General features: G+C 45.9%; 1 protein-coding gene across 1 annotated transcript in view; it reads left to right on the top strand.

Annotated features, from left to right (window-relative positions):
- The window catches only part of LAMA4 (laminin subunit alpha 4), a 1355623-nt gene that overhangs the window by 854323 nt on the left and 476818 nt on the right, over positions 1-24482 (top strand). Inside the window, exon 21 of the mRNA XM_044061904.1 lies at positions 2650-2817. Coding sequence (XP_043917839.1) covers positions 2650-2817 — 168 coding nt within the window. The remainder of the gene's footprint in view (positions 1-2649; positions 2818-24482) is intronic.

Consider the following 24482-nt stretch of genomic DNA (forward strand, 5'->3'; position numbering starts at 1 on the left):
AGGGAAATAACAAGCAAACAAACTGTACCTATCCCAAAATGAGGATAAACCCTACTGCTTTTGTGAAAAATAGAAAACAGACTTCTTTCTAGAGCTTTACGAAACTATCTGGTCCTTAAAGGAGGTATATCTAATAGCTCTATGACATGGCTCCCTGAGATCATGTTCTGTACTAAGAAGACCTTGGTATTTACTCTCTAAAGTGTGAAAATTTATGAGATCTGGTCTTTCCTAGCCAGTCTTGTGAGGTATTTAAAACCTTGAACTTGAAGAGCCTGCCTCCTGAGAGGTGTCATAAATTGAGCCATGGGTGGCAAATCCATATACCTGAGCATCTTTCTCATCCAATGAGAACATTTCTTCTTCTTCTTCTCTATGAACTAAGTGGGTCTGGCAGAAATTGTAAAAGATGATTGCATTGCTGAGACCATACCCATATTCAATGCCAGTTTCATGTTTGCAAGTCTCCAACCAGATTTTGTAGACCTGCCCAAAGTGGACATAACTCCAGATGTAGCATCCAGAATGGCCTGTCTTAGCTGATATTTAAAGAAGAGTTCCTGAACCATAACAGCCAGTGTAGACAAAACACAGAATTGAGCCTGCTGACACAGTCACAGCAACAACAGAATCAAAATAGCAGTGGGCTATATGAAAACCCATAGCATCTAGTTTTGTAGGAGCAAAGGGAGTGAAATCAAGTTTTATCTGGATGACATAAATGTATCCTTAGAACTAGATGCTTGGAGAGATGATATAAGGATCTTTATTCTGATTTTACACATACTGGTTCAGTTCCTGTTGAGTAGAACGCAGGATAGTTACAAGCCAGTTGGTAGGGGACATCGTCAGACTGATTGTTTGCCCACAGGAAGAGTAATCAAGGGGGCCAATATGGAGAGAAAGTTTCATTTTTGTCAGTATCAGGAACAAACACTTTATTTTCTTCAGAAAATCCTTCCCAAAGAAGATTGATACAGAGCAGACACATCCCTACCCATAACCTCAGTAGAGGCAATCTGCAGTCACATGATACACAAGGCAAAAAGTCGACAGCAGGTGGACATGGGATGATAGGCTAAGAGGCTTTGTTGCCTGTGGTGGTGTATGTCAAAGTTGGCATTGCCTTGTGCAGTTGCCAAAACATGTTCCCTAACAGGGAGCCCCCATTCCTTCAAGAATAGAGCCCAACACATCGATCATGTCATACATGTCTAACATAAGGAGCGCTTTTTTGGACCTTCTGATGCAGGATAGCCTACAAGACTCTCCTAAAATCTAGTCAGTAAGAGTTTCTCAGTTTGAGTGGAAGCAAGAGGAGCAGACTCCCTCACCTGAGCTTTATCAACAAGATTTCTTAGGAACTGAACCACTAGGTCTTCAGTGTGGCCTCACGGGCACTTTCTTTGTGAGTTCACTGGTCATATTTATGGCCTAGATGTTTGAATGTGAAAATGGTGCTGAAATCAAGAGATATACATTTCCATGGTGGATTCATGAGGTGCACCTGTGTTGGTCCTGTCTTCATCATCTGACAACAGGCACATCTCAGTCCCACCCTGGCCAACATGTAAAATGTGATATGTGAGTAACTGGAGTGTATCTAAGGGACTGTCTTTGAAAGACAGACATTTACTCATTGCCTGGCCTCTGAATCCATTTCCTTACTCTGTTTATATGATTTTGGCTTAGGATCAAGCAAGGGTCCTTATGGACAATCCCTGCACTGATGCCTCTGTGGGTGACATCTTCTGTAAGGCAATGCAGATCAAGCTGTCAATGCCTTTCTCTGTAGATCGCTGGGTTTAAGCATGCCACTTGCATCAGTTCTGCACATTACGGACCTCTTGTGGGAATACAAACACTGTTGGCATCTATCATGCCTTGTCATAAGATCACTGCAGGATCTCTTTGAAGGTTTTAGATATGTAGGCTTTGAATATAGGAGCTTTTTGTTAACATACATTAGGATTAAGATCCAAACATTGTAAGTAGTAGAAAAGAAATACGGTACAAAAGGGCAATGCGTTCTCCTTTAGCCTTATTCCTGACTTCATGTAATGTGCAAGCTAAAAGAGCATGTGTGCCTATTACCGTAGGAGCTGTCAAATAATGATGACTTGAACTGGAGATACTAGATGACAAAATTCCAAGTTACATATTGCTGAGGACACTGAAAATTATTTTTCTTTGCTCACTTCATTGACATTCAGTGTTATTGGATATACAATGTAAACTTTTTTAATTTGTCATTTTAATCATGTTTGCAGCAAATTTACATGATGTCAAAATGTTGTTTGTTTGTTTGTTCGTCCCCGTAAACGTAAGATATTTTTTTTCTCAGTGCCTTACTGTACACAGCTTTGTATTTATTTAAATACCTTTTTGTTTATTTTTTTATCATTATTTTACTCATATTAAGAATTCTCTTCCTGGGTTTTCCAGTTTCTCAGTTGTATATGTGTTAAGTAATGTACTGTACAGTAATGTTCAAAAGTGAGAGTGGCCAGAAGCATGAACATATTTTTACATTCTGACTTCCAAGAATTACAAACAAATGAAGTTTAGGACAGGCTTAATATGCAGCTCATACAAGTAAGTCCTAAGATTCATATTGCAAACACTAATGGTATTTAATGTCAACTCTAGGTTCAAGTATCCATGACGTTTAAAGGTCAGTCAGCTGTTGATGTTCGTCCTCAAACAAAGCCAGAAGAGCTCCGTGCTTTTACGTCAATGAGTTTATACATGAGTGTGCCCCCCTCAGACCAAGAAAAGCAGCCTGACAGATTTGTTATGTATCTTGGGAACAAAAATGTAAGACATGGTGGTTTCCACAATTTATTTTTAAGTATTGGACAGCTTTCTCTGCAACATACCAAATGAAAATTAATTGTAATGATTTTTCCAGAATTTTACATAAAAAATGAATTATAATCCATATGTTTTAATATTGCTAATAATTCCTGATGTGCCTGCTGAAGTACTGTAGCTGTTTAGTGCTTTATTTGCATTATCCTTTTCCAGCGTGCACATTTGAAAATAATCCAGTGCGATACCATAAACTACTCAAAGCCATCTGAACTCGAGGATCACTGTTGAATCTGATTTTCAAGACATGGGCCAGATTCAGGAAGGCTTACACGGAGTTTAAGAGTAGTGTAAGCCTCCGTGTAAGCCTCCTGATTCAGCAACAGCCCAAATCTCCGTGTAAGAGACAGCTAACACGTCTCTTACACGGAGTGGCGTCAAATGCTCAATACCTCATTTGCAGCTCCAAGATATGCAAATGAGGTATGTGAGCGATCCAAACCCAAACCAGTCCGTGTAACGGACGTGTTGCAGAAATGTACTCAGCTGACAACTGAGTACATTTCTGCAAAAAACGGAGCTATGTCAGCTCCAAATAAAGGGTGCATTTGTTACATTAAGCATGCCAATGGCCAAATATGTGGCCATTGGCATGAAAAAGTGTTGCAAAAAAAGTTATATAACTTTTTTTTTTTCACGGGATTTATGTGTTTAACTGTAGCGCACACCCGCAAACGGGTGCGCTACCTAAAACTGAAAACCGAAGCTTATAAGCCCACAATTGTGGGATTTATATATTACATGAAATGTCAATGGAGGGACTTGCAGAGCAAAAACAATATGGCCTCCGTTTAGTGGTTGTCAAGGGGAAGCTCCGTGTAAGATATGTAACTAAGCATTACTAGGCAATCCTATGTAAATGAGGGTTACAATACTGAATCACACTGCCACATAAGTAATGAGCACTTTCTGAGTAGTGTAAGAGTTAGAGAAGGGGAGGAACAGAGTAAGAGGTAGGTGACATCATGGGGGGGAAGGATAGAAAGAAATGTACCAGATTGGAGGGCAATGTAAGGTAAGAGATGACAGACAGACATCAGGGAGGAGGTGTGTCCCAACAGAACACTAGGAATGTCAAAAATTGAGGGCATACGCTATCCCTACACTCTAAGTTTCTTGATATACGTGCATGCGGCGTGTGCAGCGATGTAAGGCAGGTTCAACATGTGGGGCGTGTTGCAAACTGTTTACAACGGTTTCTTGGCGCTGCGTGTGTAAGGCGGTGTGCACGCGTGTTAGCGTGAATCAGCCTAGCTAACACCGTGTAGGGATGTGTACACGCGTTTAAGTTACTGTGAGCGTGTTTAAGCCGGTGTGCACATTGCTCCCCCTCAGGAAACAGAGAGGAAATAGGAAACAACCAAAATACAGGGAAACTGCCAGAAGATACTACTAAAGTTAATTGGTGGAAACAATTAGAAGCAGGCAATTACACAGGCAGACTAGAAGCCCAACCCAGCACTTAAAACACAACAAAGAGCAGTGCAGGCTGTTTCTCACAAGAGATACTGCCAGAAACTAAGCTATCAGAATTGAAACCTGAAAAAAGCTGAACTCAGAGCAGTAATGCTAGGGGCTGCCATAGCTGTTATAATCAGACATAGGTGAATTGCTGAGGGTGATGATAATGCAGATGCTGACAGACAACCCAGAGTGAGGAGAAGGAGAAGAGTATACAGGCCTAGGGTCACCTACCATGGGTTACATGAGCTGGAGATAGTAGAGCGCTATAGAGTGGACAGAGAGCTCCTGCAGCAGATTGTTGAGCTGTGCAGGCCACGCCTCACACACAGAACCAACAGAGGGGAACCCATCCCAGTGGAAACCAAGGTATGTGTTGGCCTAAGAATACTAGCAACAGGTACCTTTCAGAGACCAACTGGCGATATGATGGGGATATCACAGGCATCAGCCTCCAGGGTACTGCACCAGTTCCTGGATGCCATGTCACCACATGTCAGTGATCATATATATGTACCTAGTGACCGTGAGGTTGTGTCCAGCAATATGCGTCTCTTCCAGCAAATAGCGGGATACCCTGAGGTGCTGGGTGCAATAGACTGCACGCTTTTACGCATCAAGGCACCAGCCGGTGAGCGGGTAGAGTCTACATTAACCGCAAGGGATACCCCTCCATCAACTGCCAGGTCGTGTGTGATGCCCAGGGCATAATAATGAATGTGTGTGCTGGCTGCCCTGGGAGCTACCACGATTCCCACATCTGGCATCTGACGAGCTGTACCAATCATTTGCCAATGGGGACTTCCCACACGGACACCTAGTGGGGATGCTGGTTATGCACTCGAGCCATGGCTGATGACACCCATCAGAAATGCACACACACCGAACAGGAACGCCATAATGAGGCACACGCACAAACACGTAATATCATAGAGCGTGTGTTTGGGCTGCTCAAGTCACGGTTCCGTGTCTGGACACGCGTCTGGTGGAGCTTTGCAGTACACACCAACTACATGTACCCAAATGATCATGATATGTGCTATGCTACATAATATGATCCTGCGAAACAGCTGCAGCAGGACCAGCACAGGGCTGGGCCAAACATCCCCACCATTGCCAAGGCCACCACAGGCAGGGGTGACTTGGAGGAGGAACAACCTGACCTTGTCCCAGTAGGCAGAAGGGCGTGCCCAGTATGCCCTGGCCTTGGCAAAGAGGCAACGATAGCACATATGCTTGGTCAGTAGGAACACTGGGACCGATACCCACTCTGACTCACTCATACAGTAACAGGGATGCCTAACATGACACAACCTGCTTCCAAATGTACAGGGAGTGTAGTATGTGCATCCGACAGAGGCAGCCCTGCAGCACCACCCGAGGCATGAATGCCATGTGTTAAGTAATGTAATACCATGTATCATATGCACACCTGAGGACCATGACTAACATCCACCCTCACCAATCATAAACCACAAAAACACAAACCCACCTCATAGCTATCACAAGGGATAGGAACCTAGATGTAATGCTACCCAATGCCAAAGGTATAAACAGCAAGATGTGTGCAGTGTAAATGCACACAGTATAGGGAATGCACATATCAGTGCTGTAATAGAAAACAGGGTCAAAGCGCGCACATCAGCACCCTGACACTACCAGGGTCACACCTCATACAGTGATGTACATGTGCAAAAACATGGAACAAGATACAAAATGAGGGTGACTACCAATAAATGGCATGGATAACCACACACCCCTGTTGTTACCACAACAAGAAGCAACATGCATTAGCCATGGTCAAACACCAATGGCTAAAACTGACTACTACTATATAGCTTGCTGCAGACCACTGTCCTAATAGCAGCAACTGCCCCAGGCCTATGTTCACAGGTTCACAGGTTCATACTAGGCTATCTGCCCTAGGGCATTTATAAGCCTAGACCAGAGTTCCGTGGAGTCTGCCGCACCTTCACTCTGACGGATAATTTGCCCATTATATTGCTGTGCCTCTGACAAGCAGTGATACTGAGGTTATCCCTGGGGCATACCTGCAATCTCCCATCCATTGATTAAGATCTCACTTGAACAAAGCCAGTGAGGTACTCAGCCTCACATGTACCAGGATGTTGTTCCACAGCATAGGGACTCTCTGGTTGAAGAATCTGTCCCTCCAGCACATCCTATTAATATCTGTGTTGAGGTTTAAATCTCCTGCCACTGTAGTTCTGATGGATGTAGAGGTCTTGAGGTGAAGCGTGTACATTAACTCAGGTTTGGACATGGCCTTGGATGTCAGGCACAGGTCACCTCTGAGCAGACGGTAAGTCACGGAATCAAGCTGGAATTCCTCCAGTCGGGCAGCATAAGAAATACGTTTGAGACCCTTTCTCCTCCTGTCGAGGAATTTGTGGGCCCATCCAATTGCCATAGGTGTCGGGTCATATACATGCTGAATGGGGCATTGCACTCAATCAATGGTCCGATGAGTGAAGAGTACAGGGGAACAATGACCTCCCTGGATCTAGATGTGAATCCCTGCATGATGAGGTGGGCAATGTAGAAGTTCTACCTAACTACCCTGGCAGCGTGAGTGTCAAACAAAGGTTACTCTCAACCTGGGTGCCCAGGTCCCTGATAACCTCCTGTGTGCTTAGAGGATTGCCACCTACATGGGAACTAGTGGTAACCTTGTTCTTCCCAAAGGGTATGGCTATGCATTGTTTAGTGTGTAATGTAAGGCCATGGCTCTGGCACCAGTTATCCGTGTCTATGACACCCTTCTGAAGGATGTCTGTGTCAGATGGGTGTCCAACTATGGTTCCCAGTCTGCAGTCATCTTCAAACTTTGTCAGCCATAATCCTGCTGTGTTTGCTTGTACTTTTGAAAAGTAGATGCTGAGCAATAGTGGGCCCAGTACTGAGCCCTGTGGGACACCACTTGTGACAGTTGTGGAGTGTGACATGGCACCAGCAAGTCTGAACCAGTCTGTTCTGTCACGTAGCCGGTTTGCAACCCATCTTGTGATGTATGGGTTCACATTTAAGCTGGTGATGTTTTCAATGATACCCGAGTGGGGTATTGTGTTGAAAGCCTTTGCCAGGTCAAGGTAGGCTGTGTGGAGTGCCTTGCCCTTGTCAATGGCCTTGGTGTCTGTTATGAAACAGTCAACCAAGTTTAAAAGGCATGATCTGCCCTCAACAAAGCCTAACTGGGTTGGATCTAATGTCTGCAAGTCCTATGTCCTCATCTATGACTTCCATTATGATCTTCTCCATAGCTTAGCAGACCCTGCTTGTCAAGCTGATGGGATGGTAGTTTCCGTGGTCGGTGGAGGCACCCCCATGTGAAGTGGGTCCACCATTGACATATGCCACTCCTTGGGAACATATCCTGAGTTGAGGCTAAGATCATACAGCTGCCCTGACTGCGGGTTTAATTCTTGAGTGAGTTCATGGAGCACAAAACCAGGGACACCATCTGGTCCCATGGATGCTGCATCCTTTCCCTTGGATAGAGCAGTTCCCACCTGAGCATTTGAGATGTTTGGGGGGCTACAATCCTCTTTCATACATATCTCTCCAGTTGTGGTGGAGGGGTGGGGGCAGAAATCTGCACTGAACCTGTCAGCCAGTATGTTGGCAATGTCTGTAGGTTCAGTGATATTTACAGCATTCTGAGCCTATTCTGAGCATATCTGGGAGTTTCCTCCCAGGTGTGTAACGTATGTATAAAAGGCCTCATTGTTGTCCCGTGAGCCCTTAGTGGGTTTACTCCCAATATTCGCCTTGGATGATTTCATGGGGAACTCAGTGTTTCACCTATATTGAGCAGGGGTGTCTACCCTTCCACGGATATCGCTCTATCTTGTAGTACCTCCTTCCTTGTGTTGTAGTGCTTGTTTATGGCTGAGGTCCACCACACTGGACGCTTGCCTCTGGTACAACGAGTCTGTGTTTTGTTTGGGATTGCCTCATCCATGCAGTCTTGAAGGTGCTGGTAGAAGGCAGTTGTAAGTGATACAGTGGCTTGGGTAATGGTGTCTGCTGGCTTGGGGGCTTTGAAAGAGACCACAACAGTCATTAGAAGTGTGTAGTCGGCTTCTGAGAGGTTCTGCACTGTGGTCTTTTCTATCTGGGGTGAGGGTGGGATGTGGACTTCCACTGAGAGTAGGTCATGATCTGATCTCACCAATGATGGGTATACCTCTGGTGTTGAACATTGTGAGCCCATGTTTGTGATGATGAGATCTACTATGTTGTCTCCTCTTGTGGGGATGGTGACTAGTTCTTCCATGGCATGTGAGTGTATGAACTCTAGGAACCTGTGGGCTAGAGTGTTGTGGCTGTAGTACTGATCCCAGTCTATATTTGGATAGTTGGGATCACCCAGTGTGATGGTGTTTGCAGGTACATGTATCCCGCCACTGTTTTCATGAAAGCTCTGTGAGGTACCTGAGTTTCAGAGGATGGCCTGTAACATGCTACAAACTTCAGAGCAGTCTTGCCTATGGTTAATTGCACCGGATGGTGTCCAATGCATCGTGTTGCCACCAACCATGAGGTGAGGGTGTCCTTGATGAATATTGCTATTGCCACCCCTCATAGTGGTAATATGTGTACTGCATAGATACGAAATATTGTGCCTCTGACTTAGTAGTGACACATTATGACCACCTTACATAATTGAATAATGTGACTATGCCTCTGTCCAGTCTGTGCCCCTGTCCACATGCAGCTGTCCAGATGTCTCTTGAAGAGAGTCAGTGAGGTACTCTGTCTAACATGAACTGGGATACTCTGCTAGAGTTTGAGATGCCTCTGAGTTATGACTCTGTCCCTTCAGCATGTCCTATACATGTATGTGCTGAGGTTAAAATCTTTAGCTCCCATGTTTCTGGTGGATGTGGATTGCTTGCAGTGGAGCATGTCTACCAAATCCTGATCGGACATGGTCTTGTATGTCAGGCATAGGTCACCTGTGCGTATGTGGTATGACACTGAAAAAGCTTGTTTTAGTTATTCTGGAAGTATATGACATGTGTTGTAGATCCCTGATCTTCATGGTAAGGTACTTGTGGGGTCTCTCCAGCTGCTGCAAGTGCTGGTTGAGGTACATACCAAATGGGGCGTTGTATTCAAGCATGGGCCTGATAAGGGAGAAGTATAGTGGTACAATGACCTCCTATGGTCTGGATGGAATACCCTCCATGATAAGGTGGCCAAGATAGAAAGTCTGTCAAACAACATTGGCAACATGGGTGTCAAATGAGATGTCACTATCTACATGTGTCCCCAGCTGTCTGATTTGTTTCCTGTACTCATTGGGTTGCTGTCTATGTACAGATCTGTGGGTACTGTGTTCCTCCCAAAGGGGATGGCTACACATCAGTTGCAGTCAGTTTTAGGCCATGAGTCCAGCACCAGCTATCTGTCTGTGTGACGGCAGTCTGTAGGATGTGTGTGCTGGCTGATGTATTCACTATGGTGCCCAGGTTGCAGTCATCTGTAAACTTTGTCGGCCACAACCCTCCTATGTTTGCTTTCACATCTGAAAAGTAAATACCAAATAAGAGAGGTCCCAGGACACAACCTTGTGGGACACCACTTGTGACTGGCTTGAACCTGACAAGGCACCTGCAATGTTGACATTATGGGTTCTGTTTCTGAGCCATTTTGCAACCTATGCTGTGACATATGGTGTTATATTTCAGCTGTTGAGCTTGTCTATGAGGCCTGAGTGGGGTATTGTGTCAAAGGCCTTAGCCAAGTGCAGGTAGGTTGTGTGGACTGTGTAGCCCTCATCAACGGCTCTACTGACAGTTTCAAAGTAGTCAACTTGGTGCAAAACGCAGGATCTGCACTGTACAAAGCTGAATTGGGTGTGATCAAGGGTCTGTAGGACACCAATGTCTCTGTGTGGAAGCTCCATAATGACCCTTCACAAAGCTTTGCAGACAAGGCTGTTTAAGCTTGTGTGGTGGTAGCTGCCAGGGTCTGTGGAGGCATCTCCTTTGTGGAGTGGGACCACTGTTGCCGTACGCCAGTGTTCAGGTACAGATCCTGTAGCAAGGCTAAGGTTAAATAGCATCTGCATATACAGGTTGATCTCCATCTGTAGTTCACATAGCATGCAACTGGGGATACCATCAGGTCCCATTGATGCTGTGTACTCGTCTTTGCTGACTGCGGCTCTCACATGGACATCCAGGATGACAGTGAGGTTACATACAGCTGTGATAACTATCATGTCTTGAGCGTGAGGGAGGGGGTACATTGCACTGAACTGGTCTGCCAGGGTGTCAGTAATATCTGTCAGGTCCCTGGGATATAAGTTGTTGTGTACCAAATCTGAGCATATATGAGGGTTCCCACCCAGGCGTCAGACATAACTGAAGAAAGCAGTGTGGTTACCTTCATCGTCTGTGGTGATTTATGTCCCCAAGTTGAACTTGGGTGTCTTTATGTGAGAATGTAGCTTTCTACTACTGCTGATCACAGCTGCCTTACATTCTGGAGATGTAGCTCTGTCTTGCATTAGTATCCTTCATCTGTTATACAGTTCGTTTATGGCTGGGGTCCACCAGACAGGCCACTTCTCCTTGGTGGTGAAGGTCTCATTCTCATTTGTGATTGCATGGTCCATGCTTACTCGGAGATGTCCGTAGAAAGTGTCTGTGCAGGAGTCACCATTGTGTGTTGTGGTTTCCACTGGCCCAGTGGGCTTAATGGATACCATCTCAGTCGAAGAAGTGTGAAGTCAGCTTCTGAGCTGTTTGTCACTATACCCTGGTATCATACTAGCACTGACACAGGTGTAAACAATTCCCCAGAATCCATCAAACAAAATGGACATGCAGGCTTACAGATGCCCTAGGGGTAGCCTAGTATGAACCCATTATGATACAGATTGTACAGGACACTACAGATAACCCCAAGGCTGTTGCAAATGATGGTAGTAAGCATGTTGTTGATTCCTGGATATGCTCCGGATCACACAGATATTACAAACAACATACCAGACACACACAGGTATGGCCAACATACATCCTGACATGTGCAGTGCAAACCCCCCCCATAATGCCAAATACCTTCCCCAGCAGACTGCCGCCTCCCTGACATTATGTCACCCTTACCACACGGTCCGTACCCAAAGAGCAGTGTACAACAACAGTGGGTGTTCTCAACAAAGGTGTCTCCTGAATGGATAGGAAAAACAACCACCACAGAATCATGAGAGGTTTAGTCTGCACAGCTATGGAAAGGACCAGCATGTACCACAGACATAATGATATTGTGGATCTATTGACACCCGACCCTACCCAGTGTGGGTTTACAAAGTGCAGACCCCACCCCTAAACATGTGTGACTCAGTTGAAACAGTACTTGAAGTCAGTGATGAGGGCAATGTGGTCCACACAGTGTAGCCGGACCTTGCAAAGCCTTCTGTACAATACCCTATGTGTTCCGTATAGATTTGCTCACCAGCTGATATATACACCCCAATGTCATGGGAGGGTTGCAAACCAGACCAACGACAGAACTGACATGGTCAGACATGCAGCAGCCATGTCAGACTACAAACCACATATAACAGGCATCCCACAAAGCTTGGTCCTGGGACCTTCACCATCTGGTATATATGCCCCATAGGTACAGGCCAACAAGTAAGGACTGTGCTGGAACATGTTTGTAGAGGACAACAAGCCGCCTGACATATCTGATACACCAGCTGACACAAGCATCCCATAAAAGGGCCACATAGAAACAGACAGCTGGTGCCATAGCCATGTCAGCATGTTAAATGGTGAAAACAGTATAGTCAGCCTCTGTGGATAATCCAGTAAGTGACCACCAATTCCCACATAGGTGTCGACCCATGACATACCTAACATGTAATGCCAGAATAGGGGACACAAGGTGATAGATATCCTGCATTGGACAAAAATGTGGCTGTAGGGTTAACAGCAACAATCCATATACCAACCTAATCATGAGGGTTATGACATCTAGCTAAGGGGAGGTCATTGTGGTTTTGCAGTTATCTTTCAGCACCATTACAAATGACCACAACAGCGCCTGTGTGGTGTACCTCAGCAGATACATTCAGCAACTGTAAAGTCCACAACAGTACCTCACCAGGAGTATCAAAGAGCTGGAACACATGTAATGTGTCGCCTGATTAAACAGAATGCAGCTCCACACACTGCCATGCTGGCCACCCAGACACAAGCTGTGCCTGATGTAGAAAGCCATGTCCAAGCTGTCAGCAATGCACATGCCGTACCTTGTACAATGTGAATGGCAGGGAGATATGCACATGAGGGACCTGAACCCCAGCACTGACATACATAGGACAAGCTGTACTGCATTATCCATAACACAGAAGCCACCACCACGCATGAGTAAACTACCAGTACAGGTTATCCATAGAGTCACTCATTGATTCTACTCAACAGGGATCCTAACGAGTGGATGGGAGATGGTAGGTATACCCTGGGTATCAATGTTGTGTCACAGGTAGACAGAGGCACAGTATACAAAACAAGACATATGTCATGCCAAACTGCACTTATGATGTGTTGATGGACAAACACACTATCCAATAACCATTAGAAATGGCCTTGGGCACATCGGTAGTGTTTGCCAATGTACACCCATGTTGTGGAATACACTACTGCAGTTGGTTGAGGCCGTTGTAAGTAGTTCACATCTGAACATAATGCAACATGGTCAGATAGGTTCATAGGTTCATACTAGGCTATCTGCCCCAAGGCAGTTCTAAGCCTAGTCCAGAGTCTGGTTGCGACGCCACCCCTTATATGGAAACAGTACTGTGCCCATTAGTTTGGCGTGCCTGTCTCCAGCAGTGACACAGTGGCGATCCCGGGGTAAACCTATGATTTCCCATCCACAGGTCAGGATACCTCTTGAACAGAGCCAGCAAGGTGCTGTGACTCACATGGACCGTGATTGTATTCCACAGCATAGGGAGTCTCCGAGTGATAAATCCACCCTCCAACATGTCCAATGTACATCCCTGCTACGGTGTAAGTCACTTGCACTAGTGGTTCAGGTGGATCTGAAGATTTTGAGGTGGAGCATGTCCATTAATCCCTGGTTGGACATGCTTGCATGTCATGCACATGTCACCTCTAAGCAGACAGTATGTGACTGAATAGAGCTGTAGTGTCTTCAATCTGGCAGCATATGACAGATGTTGGAGACCCTTTATCCTTTGTTGGGGACATTCAGGGTCTCCCCACTTGCTGCAGATGTCAGGTGAGATACATCCAGATAAGGCAGTGTACCAGATCACCGGTCCGATAAGTGAAGAGTACAGGGGAACAATGACCCACTAGATCTGGATGTGGATCCCTTCCTGATCATGTGGACAATGTAGAAGGTCCTACTAGCCACTTTAGCAATGTGAGTGTCATCAGAACAGTGACTGTCAACCTGGGTCCCCAGGTCCATGATAACCTTCCTGTGCTTAGAGGATTGCCACCTATATGGTAGCTTGGGGTTACCTTGCTTTCCCTGAAGGGTATGACTACACATGTTTTGCAAGTTGACTTCAGGCCATGGCTCTGGCACCAGCTATCAGTGTCCGTGAGCCCCTTCTGAAGGATATCCGTGTCTGATGCACTGTCCACTATGGCACCCAGTGTGCAGTCATCTGCAAACTTTGTCAGCCAAAGTCCTCCCATGTTGGACTGTACTTCTGAGAAGTAGATAACAAACAATAGGGGTCCAAGGACTGAGCCCTGTGTGAGACCACATGTGACCGCCTGGTGTCTGACATAGTGCCAGCAACTCTAACCCTGTGGGTCCTGTCCGTAAGACAGTTTGAAACCTGATCTTGTGACATATGGGTGTAGATTTCTGTTGGTAGGGTTTCCTACAATACCTGAGTGGGGTATTGTGTTGAAAGTGTTTTCAAGGGCAAGGTAGGCTCTATGGACTGCCTTTCCCTCATCAATGGCCTTAGTTACTGTTTTGATAATGTCAACCAAGTACAAAAGGCATGACTTGCCCTTGATCAACACAAACTGGGACAGGTACAATGTCTGCATGTCCTCCATATCTTTCTTCATGAGCTCCATTATGATCCTCTCCATAGCTTTGCAGACTACACTTGTTAAGCTTATGGGGCAGTAATTACCAGAGTCCATAGAGGCACTGCCTTTGTGCAGACATGCACAACTGGACCCTAAAGAGGCTGTTGTGCACAGTATGGAAATGTAAATCAGTGATAGGACTAAAGCCCAGGATAATGTCCACCACAGTGAAAGTACTGAACCACTACACTATACAGTACAACAGTGCTAGGTCAGTATGAATGGATGTTAACAATTGTATGCAAAGTATCCCATGCAAAACCTGCAGGCACAGTATAATCCCTGTTGTGTTCACAGGAAGCATCTGGACAGTAACTACACAACATGTCACAGAACACACAACCTTAAACAGGAGTTATTTTTTGGAGTTCACACTCATCCACAACTGTGATGGGCTGCATAGTTCAACATATGGAAAGCTCACACTGGGCATGCTCACACACTTCGATAAATGAGACATCATTCACACAACATGCCATGGGAAGGCTGAAGTGGGCATGCTCACACACTTAGTTCAAATGTTCCTCTTAACAACTGTGAAAACACACCACAGGATGCACATTCCCCATTCCAAACAATGAAGATGTCAGCACCCTATAAGTAGATCAGTAGAAATGCTACCTCCCAGTAATCCAAATAGCGTGCTCTGCTAATGCATCTGTCTCTAGTGTCATAACATAGTTAGGTAGGGGTTTGAATCCAGCAAGTGGCATGTGTGTGTGTGTGAATGGGGGTAAGTGTCTGTATGAGAAGCACATCCCTTTTGGCAACTGTGGAAACACACCACAGGGAGCTCATTCCACTTTCTAAACACTGATGATGTCAGCACCCTATAAGTAGATCAACTGAAATGAAATCTCCTAGTAATGTGAATAGCGCGCTCCGCTAATGCGTCTGTCTCTAGTATCATAACATAGTTAGGTAGGGGTTTGAATCCTGCTACGGGAATGTATGTGTGTTAGTATGAGTGGGGTTTGTGTGTGTGCATAACGCTGTGGAGGAAAGGTGCCTTTTGCCAACTGGGAGAACACACTACAGGGTGCACATCCCTCTTCGTAAACACAGATGATGTCAGCACCCTCTAAGTACAGCATTGGAAAAGATTGCTCCTACTAATGCAAATAGCACACTCTGCTAATGTGTCTGCCTTTAGAGTCATAACACATCTAGGTAGGGGTTTGAACCTTGCAAATGGAAAGTATGCATTTTACTGTGGGTGGGGTTGGTGTGTGTGCACAATGGCGGGGGTGGGATGTCTCTTTTGCCAAATGGGGCTATGCACTGCAGGGTGCACATTTCCCTTAACAAACAGTGATGTTGACAGCACCCTGTACAAACAGAACAACAACACAGAAGGTGTTGTTACCAATGATGCATGTAAGGTTACACTTCAAGTAATGTCCACAAAACAAAGTAGGATAAACAAATGCTCCTTTTACTCTATCCAAACAACATGGCAACAGACAACTGACACTACTCGGTATAGTGCTACATGCTACTGTAACATGCAGATGTACCAGAATATACCTAGATAGTGTTTTGAAGCCTGAATGTGGCAAGTGTGTGGACGTGTTATGTTACTGTGTGTGCATTTCCGTATGGAAAACATGTTTGAGATATTGGCAATATTGTTGCAGACAGTTTAGGTGCAGATATCCCCCCCCCCATTCTCCTACACAAGTGGAATTAGTTATCACAGATGACTGTAACCTCCCTATCCTCTCACATGTCCAGGTGAGGGCCACCCTCAACATTGCAGGACACATAGCATCACTGTTACAGAATGGTATCCCTGGATGTGTGCTACATTCACCCCAGGAGGACATGGCACCACATTACAGACTGATATTACTCCCTGGCCATACTACAGGATGTGTACCTGAAGAGTGCCATACATACACAGTGGTCCCACACCAATGAGGAGTAACCTCTACTGACCCTGGTATCTACTGCATCATATGCACAACTGGCCTTCTGTTCTAAGCTACGGAAGTGTCACGTATGGGCAACATGTACAGCAATATTACATATGTGTATATTTCAGGACTATGCACACAAAACCTATCTCATGGACAGAGCTATAGATAGTGAACTATGATACATTTGGAGGTGTCACAGTAAACACAGTATTAACCTGCTACTTTGCATTACCTGTGTTTGTGGCAGCTGTTGCTGTGTCAGTGGTGCTTGCTTGCTGCTTGCTGTTTGCTACTCATGGTCTTGCTGCTGGCTGTCTGTATATTTTCTCTTTTCTCTCTCTCTCTCTCTCTCTCTCTCTCTTTCTCATTAGGTTTGTGCAATGACTGTATTGCATGAGTGGAGTGTGGGTACTGAATGCTTTTGTAGGTATCTGCATAGGTCCATGTGATGGCCCCTGCACCAATTGTAAGGCAGCATTTGCTAATTGCATGCAGCCAGGTGTGTGTTGATTGCATGTCTCACTGTGATTTCAGGACACTGCTATAAAAAGGTATGTGAGATAGGCGTAGCCCTTTCAGATTGTAGGGCGTGGACGATGCTGGTATGCTGTTGACAGTGTTCTGTGAGTGTGAAGGTTAGTATGGGAATCCAGTGATTTGGCCATTAAAACTTTGCCTCACATGCTTTGGATGGTACATCTCCTATATTGCCTTTATACTAATTCCTACTATTGACTGTTATATTTATTTTAGCAGAGTGTTTTGTATGGCTGTCATGGCTTAGTGGTAGGTCATACAGACTAATGTTACCAAGGTCCTGGGTTCGAGACTGGCAGTGGGAATTTATTTTTGTCTCCAGACTTTCAAAATGAGTACAAGACATGTCAATCAAAGTGCCATAAAGGCACTTTTAAGCACTTTAAACCAGGTCTGCACTCGTTAGCATGAATGAAGAAGGAGGCGTGCCCAGTATGGCCTGGCCTTGGCAAAGAGGCAACATAGCACATATGCTTGGTCAGTAGGAACACTGGGACTGATACCGCTCTGACTCACTCATACAGTAACAGGGATGCCTAACATGACACAACCTGCTTCCAAACGTACAGGGAGTGTAGTATGTGTATCCGACAGAGGTGGCCCTGCAGCACCACCTGAGGCATGAATGCCATGTGTTAAGTAATGTAATATCATGTACAATATGCACACCTGAGGACCCCAACTAACATCCATATCCACTCATATGACCCTGTGGAAACAGCTGCACATCATACAGTGATGTACATGTGCAAACACATGGAACAAGATACAAAATGAGGGTGACTAGCAATACATAGCATGGATAACCACACACCCATGTTTGTACCACAACAAGAAGCAACATGGAATAGCCATGGTCAAAAACCAATGGCTAAAACCGACTACTACTATATAGCTTGCTGCAGACCACTGTCCTAATAGCAGGAACTGCCCAAGGCCTATGTTCACAGGTTCATACTAGACTATCTGCCCTAGGGCATTTATAAGCCTAGCCCAGAGTTTTGTGGCTTCTGCCACCCGTGCAAGTTGATGGATAATATGCCCATTATTTTGCTGTGCCTCTGTCAAGCAGTGATACTGAGGTTATCCCTGGGGTATACCTGCAATCTCCCATCCATTGGTCACAATCTCACTTGAACAAAGCCAGTGAGGTGCTCAGCCTCACATGTACCAGGATGTTGTTCCACAGCATATGGACTCTCTGGGTGAGGAATCTGTCCCTTCAGCACATCCTATTAATATCTGTGTTGAGGTTTAGGTCTCCTGCCCTTGTAGTTCTGATGGATGTACAGGTCTTGAGGTGAAGCATGTTCATTAATCCTGGGTTGGACATAGTCTTGTATGTCAGGCACAGGTCACCTCTGAGCAGACAGTAGCGACTGAATACAGCTGGAATTCCTTCAGTCGGGCAGCATAAGAAATATGTTTGAGACCCTTTCACCTCCTGTCGAGGAATATGTGGGCCCATCCAATCTGAATGGGGCATTGTATGCAATCATTGGTCTGATGAGTGATGAGTACAGGGGAACAGTGACCTCCCTTGATCTAGATGTGAATCACTGCATGATGAGGTGGCCAATGTAGAAGGCCTTCCAAACTACCCTGGCAATGTGAGTGTCAAACAAAATGTCACTGTCAATCTGGGTGCCCAGGTCCCTGATAACATACATTGTGCTTAGAGGATTGCCACCTAGATGGGAAGTAGTGGTAACCTTGTTCTTCCTGAAGGGTATGGCTATGCATTGTTTAGTGTGTAATGCAAGGCCATGGCTGTGGCACCAGTTAGCCGTCTCTATGAAACCCTTCTGAAGGATGTCTGTGTCAGATGGGTTTCCAACTATGCTTCCCAGTTTGCAGTCATCTTCAAACTTTGTCAGCCATAATCCTCCTGTGCTTGCTCGTACTTCTGAAAAGTAGATACTGAACAAATGTGGGCCCAGGACTGAGCCCTGTGGGACACCACTTGTCACAGCTCTGGAGTGTGAACTGGCACCAGCAACTTTGACCCTGTGTGTTCCGTCACTTAGCCAGTTTGCAACCCATGCTGTGATGTATGGGTTCACAATTAAGCTGGTGATGTTTTCAATGATACCTGAGTGGGGTATTGGTGAAAGGCTGTGCCAGGACAGGGTAGGCTGTGTGGACTGCCTTGACCCCGTCAATGGCCTGGGTGAGTGTTTTGAGAAAGTCAACCAAGTTTAAAAGGCATGATCTGCCCTTGACAAAGCCAAACTGGATTGGACCCAATGTCTGCAAGTCCCTATGTCTTCATTTAGAATTCCCATTATGATCCTCTCCATAGCCTAGCAGAACAGGCTTGTCAAGGGGATGGGATGGTAGTTTCTGGGGTTGGTGGAGGCACCACCTTTGTGAGGTGGGTCCACCATTGATGTATGCCACTCCTTGGGAACATATCCTGAGGTGAGGCTAAGATTAAACAGCTGCCCTAACTGCGGGTGTAATTACTCATTGAGTTCATGGAGCACACAACTGGGGACACCATCAGGTCCCATGGATAAAGTGTTTTCTGCCTTGGATTGAGCAGTTCCCACCCCAGCAGTGGAGATGTTTGGGCTACAATCCTCTGGTGTACATACCCCCAGTTGGGGGAGGGAGAAATCTGCACTGAACCTGTCAGCCAGTATGTTGCCAATGTCTGTAGGTGCAGTGATATCAACATCATTCTGAACTAAGTCTGAGCATATCTGGGAGTTTCCTCCCAGGTTTCAAACATAGGTAAAAAGGGCCTCATGATTGTCCCTGGTGTCCTGAGTGGGTTTACTCTCTAAACATGCCTCGGATGATTGTATGGGTGAACCCAGTGCTTTACTCACAATGAGCAGGGTGTCTTCCCCCATACGGATTACACACTATCTTGTAGTAGCTCCTTCCTTGTGTTGTACAGCTTGTTTATGGCTAGGGTCCACCAGACTGGATGCTTGCCTGTGGTACAAAGAGTCATTATTATTTTGGATTGCCTGAACCATGCAGTCCTGGAGGTGCTGGTAGAAGGCATTTCTAAGTGATACAGTGGCTTGGGTAATGGTGTCCGCTGGCCTGGGGGCCTTGAAAGAGACCACACCAGTGCTCAGAAATGTGAAGTCGGCATTTGACAAGGTCTTCACCGTTTCTTTTCCCATCTGGGGTGTGGGTGGGATGTGGACTCCCACTGAGAGTAGTCCATGATCTGATCTCACCAATGATGGGTATACATCTGGTGTTGAACAGTGTGACCCCATGTTTGTGATGATGTGTTCTAGTATGTTGCCTCCACTTGAGGGGATTGGGACCAGTTGTTCCATGGCATTTCAGTGTATGAACTCTTGGAACCTTTGTGTTAGAGTGTTGTGGCATGATTAGTGATCCCAGTCTATATGTGGATAGTTGGAATCACCCAGTAGGATGGTGTTTGGAGATACATTTATCCCCTTCAGTGTTTGCAGGATAGCTGTGTGAGGTACCTGAGTTTGAGCGGGTGGCATGTAACATGCTACAAACTGCAGAGCAGTCTTGCCTACGGTCACTGGCACCTGGATGGTCTCCGATGCATAGTGTGTTGCCACCAACCATGAGGTGAGGGTGTCCTTGATGAATATGGACACCCACCATCCTTCTTGTTGTTGTCGGGATGCTGGTGGCGGAATGCATGAGATGAGGTAACACCCGATAGTGCTGGGGTGCTGTCAGAAACTGTGAACCAGGTTTCAGGCACAGCACAGACATCAATGTGCTACATACTGAGAAGGGCATAGAGTGTGTGCAGCTTGAGGTAGAGACCTTGGGCATTGAGCAGCATCAGCCGTAGTGTCTTTCCTTTACTGTGTTCTAGGGTGGTAGGTGTAGAATCCTGTTTCCAGTTGTGATTGTATGGTCCATGCTGTCTGACATCTAGCTAAGGGGAGGTCATTCTGGTTTTGCAGTTATCTTTCATCAGCAGTAGAAATGACCACAACAGCCCCTGTGGGGTGTACCTCATGCACACACATCCAGCACCTGTAAAGTCCACAACAGTACCTCACCAGGAGTATGACAGAGCTGGAACACATGTAATGTGTAGTCTGATTAAACAGAGTGCAGCTCCACACACTGCCATGCTGTCCACCCAGATGCAAGCTGTGCCTGACGTAGAAAGCCATGTCCAAGCTGGAATCAATGCACATGCTGCACCTTGTACAATCTGAATGGCAGGTAGCTATGCACATGAGGGAACTGAACCCCAGCACTGACATATATAGGACAGGCTGTACTGCATTATCCAAAACACAGAAGCCACCCCCACACATGAGTAAACTACCAGTACAGGTTGTCCATAAAGACACTGGTTGAGTCCCTCAACAGGAATCCTAATGAGTGGATGGGAGATGGGAGGTTTACCCTGGGTATCAATGTTATGTCACAGGTAGACAGAGGCACAGTATACTAAACAAGACATATGACATGTCAAACTACGCTTACAATGTGTTGATGGACAAACACATTCTCCGACTAGCATTAGGTCAAGATACCTCTTGAACACAGCCAGCAAGGTGCTCTGCCTCAAATGGACCAGGATTGTATTCCACAGCATAGGGAGTCTCCGAGTGATAACTCCATCCCTACAACATGTCCAATATACATCCCTGCTAAGGTGTCAGTCACCTGCACTAGTGGTTCAGGTGGATCTTCTGAGTCTGAGGTGGAGCATGTCCATTAATCTCTGTTTGGACATGGCCTCGCATGTCAGGCACATGTCACCTCTAAGGAGGCGGTATGTGAGTGAATAGAGTGTGAGTGTCTTCAATCTGGCAGCATATGACAGCTGTTGTGGTTCCTTGATCCTTTAGGTGGAGGACAGTCAGGGTGTCTCCAATTGCTGCAGATGTTGGGTGAGATACAGCCAGAATAGGGCATTTGACTTGATCACCGGTCTGATAACTGAAGAGTACAGGGGAACAATGACCCACTAGATCTGGATGTGAATCCCATCCTTATCAGGTGGGCAATGTAGAAGGTCTTCCTAGCCACTTTAGCAATGTGAGTCTGAGAAGAATGGCGACTGTCAACCTGGGTCCCCAGGGTCGTGATAACCTCCTCTGTGCTTAGAGGATTGCCACCAATATGGTAGCTTGGGGTCACCTTGCTTTTCCTGAAGGGTATGTCTACACATGTTGTGCACTCTGACTGCAGGCCATGGCCCTGGCACCAGCTATCAGTTACTGTGAGTCCCTTCTGAAGGATATCTGTGTGTGATGCACTGTCCACTATGGTGCCCAGTGTGCACTCATCTGCTAACATTGTCATCCAAAGTCCTCCCATGTTGGCCTGTTCTCATGGGAAGTACATGACAAACAATGGTGGCCAAGGACTGAGCCCTGTGTGACACCACCTGTGACCAGCCTGGAGTCTAACATAGTGCCAGCAACTCTAACCCTGTGGGTCCCGTCCTTAAGCCAGTTTGCAACCCATCTTGTGACATATGGGTTTACATTTCAGTTGTGAGGGCTTTCCACAATACCTGAGTGGGGTATTGTGTTGAAAGTGTTAGCAAGGCCAAGGTAGGTTGTATGGACTGCCTTTCCCCAACAATGGCCTAAGTGACCAATTTGAAGATGTCAACCCAGTACAAAAGGCATGATCTGCCCCTGACCAAGCCAAAATGGGATGGGTACAATGTCTGCATGTCCCCTATATCTTTGTTTATGAGCTCAATTATGATCTTCTCCATAGATTTGCAGACTACACTTGTTAAGCTTATGGGGCAGCAATTAACAGGGTCTGTAGAGGCACTGCCTTTGTGCAGATGTGCACAACTGGACCTTAACCAGCCTGTTGTGCACACTATGGAAATGTAAATCAGTGATAGGACTGAAGCCCAGGATACTGACCACCACAGTGAAAGTACTGAAACACTACACTAGACAGTGCTACAGTGTTAGGTCAGTATGAGCGGATGTTGACAATTGTGTGCAAAGTATCCCATGCAAAACCTGCAGGCACAGTATACTCCCAGTTTTGTTCACACAAAAAGCATTCGGACAGTAACTACACAACATGGCACAGAACACACAACCATAAACTGGAGGTATTTGTTGAAGGTCACACTCATCCACAAATGTGATGGGCTGCAGAGTTCAACATATGTAAAGCCCACACTGGGCATGCTCACACACTTAGATAAATGAGACATCTTTCACACAACATGCCACAGGAAGGCTGAACTGGGCATGCTCACACACGTGGTCCAAATGTTACCCCTAGCAAATGTGAAAACACACCAGAGGATGGTCGTCCCCCTTTCTAGACACTGATCATGTAAGCACCCTATAAGTATATTGGAGAAATGGATTCTCTCAGTAATCCGAATAGCGTGCCGTGCTAATGCATCTGTCTCTAGTGTCATAACATAGTTAGGTAGGGGTTTGAATCCAGCAGGTGGCAAGTGTGTGTGAAGGGGGGTAAGTGTGTATGAAAGAAACATCCCTTTTGGCAACTGGGAAAACACACCACAGGATGATCATTCCACTTTCTAGACTCTGATGATGTCAGCACCCTATAAGTATATCAGGGGAAAGGACTTTCCCCAGTAATGCGAATAGCGCGCTGCGCTAATGCGTCCGTCTCTAGTGCCTTAACATAGTTAGGTAGGGGTTTGAATCCGGCAGATGACAAGTGTGTGTGAAGGGGGTAAGTGTGGGTATGAAAGAAACATCCCTTTTGGCAACTGGGAAAACACACCACAGGATGATCATTCCACTTTCTAAACTCTGATGATGTCAGCACCCTATAAGTATATCAGGGAAAGGACTTTCCCCAGTAATGCGAATAGCGCACTGTGCTAATGCGTCCGTCTCTAGTGTCTTAACATAGTTAGGTAGGGGTTTGAATCTGGCAGATGACAAGTGTGTGTGAAGGGGGTAAGTGTGTGGGTATGAAAGAAACATCCCTTTTGGCAACTGGGAAAACACACCACAGGATGATCATTCCACTTTCTAAACTCTGATGATGTCAGCACCCTATAAGTATATCAGGGGAAAGGACTTTCCCCAGTAATGCGAATAGCGCTGTGCTAATGCGTCCGTCTCTAGTGTCTTAACATAGTTAGGTAGGAGTTTGAATCCGGCAGATGACAAGTGTGTGTGAAGGGGGTAAGTGTGTGGGTATGAAAGAAACATCCCTTTTGGCAACTGGGAAAACACACCACAGGATGATCATTCCACTTTCTAAACTCTGATGATGTCAGCACCCTATAAGTATATCAGGGGAAAGAACTTTCCCCAGTAATGCGAATAGCGCGCTGTGCTAATGCGTCCGTCTCTAGTGTCTTAACATAGTTAGGTAGGGGTTTGAATCCGGCAGATGACAAGTGTGTGTGAAGGGGTAAGTGTGTGGGTATGAAAGAAACATCCCTTTTGGCAACTGGGAAAACACACCACAGGATGATCATTCCACTTTCTAAACTCTGATGATGTCAGCACCCTATAAGTATATCAGGGGAAAGGACATTCCCCAGTAATGCGAATAGTGCGCTGCGCTAATGCATCGGTTTCTAGTGTCTTAACATAGTTAGGTAGGGGTTTGAATCCGGCACATGACA

This window comes from Protopterus annectens, chromosome 2.part0 (genome assembly GCF_019279795.1).
Source record: "Protopterus annectens isolate FY-2018-M chromosome 2.part0, PAN1.0, whole genome shotgun sequence".
Lineage (NCBI taxonomy): Eukaryota > Metazoa > Chordata > Ceratodontiformes > Protopteridae > Protopterus > Protopterus annectens.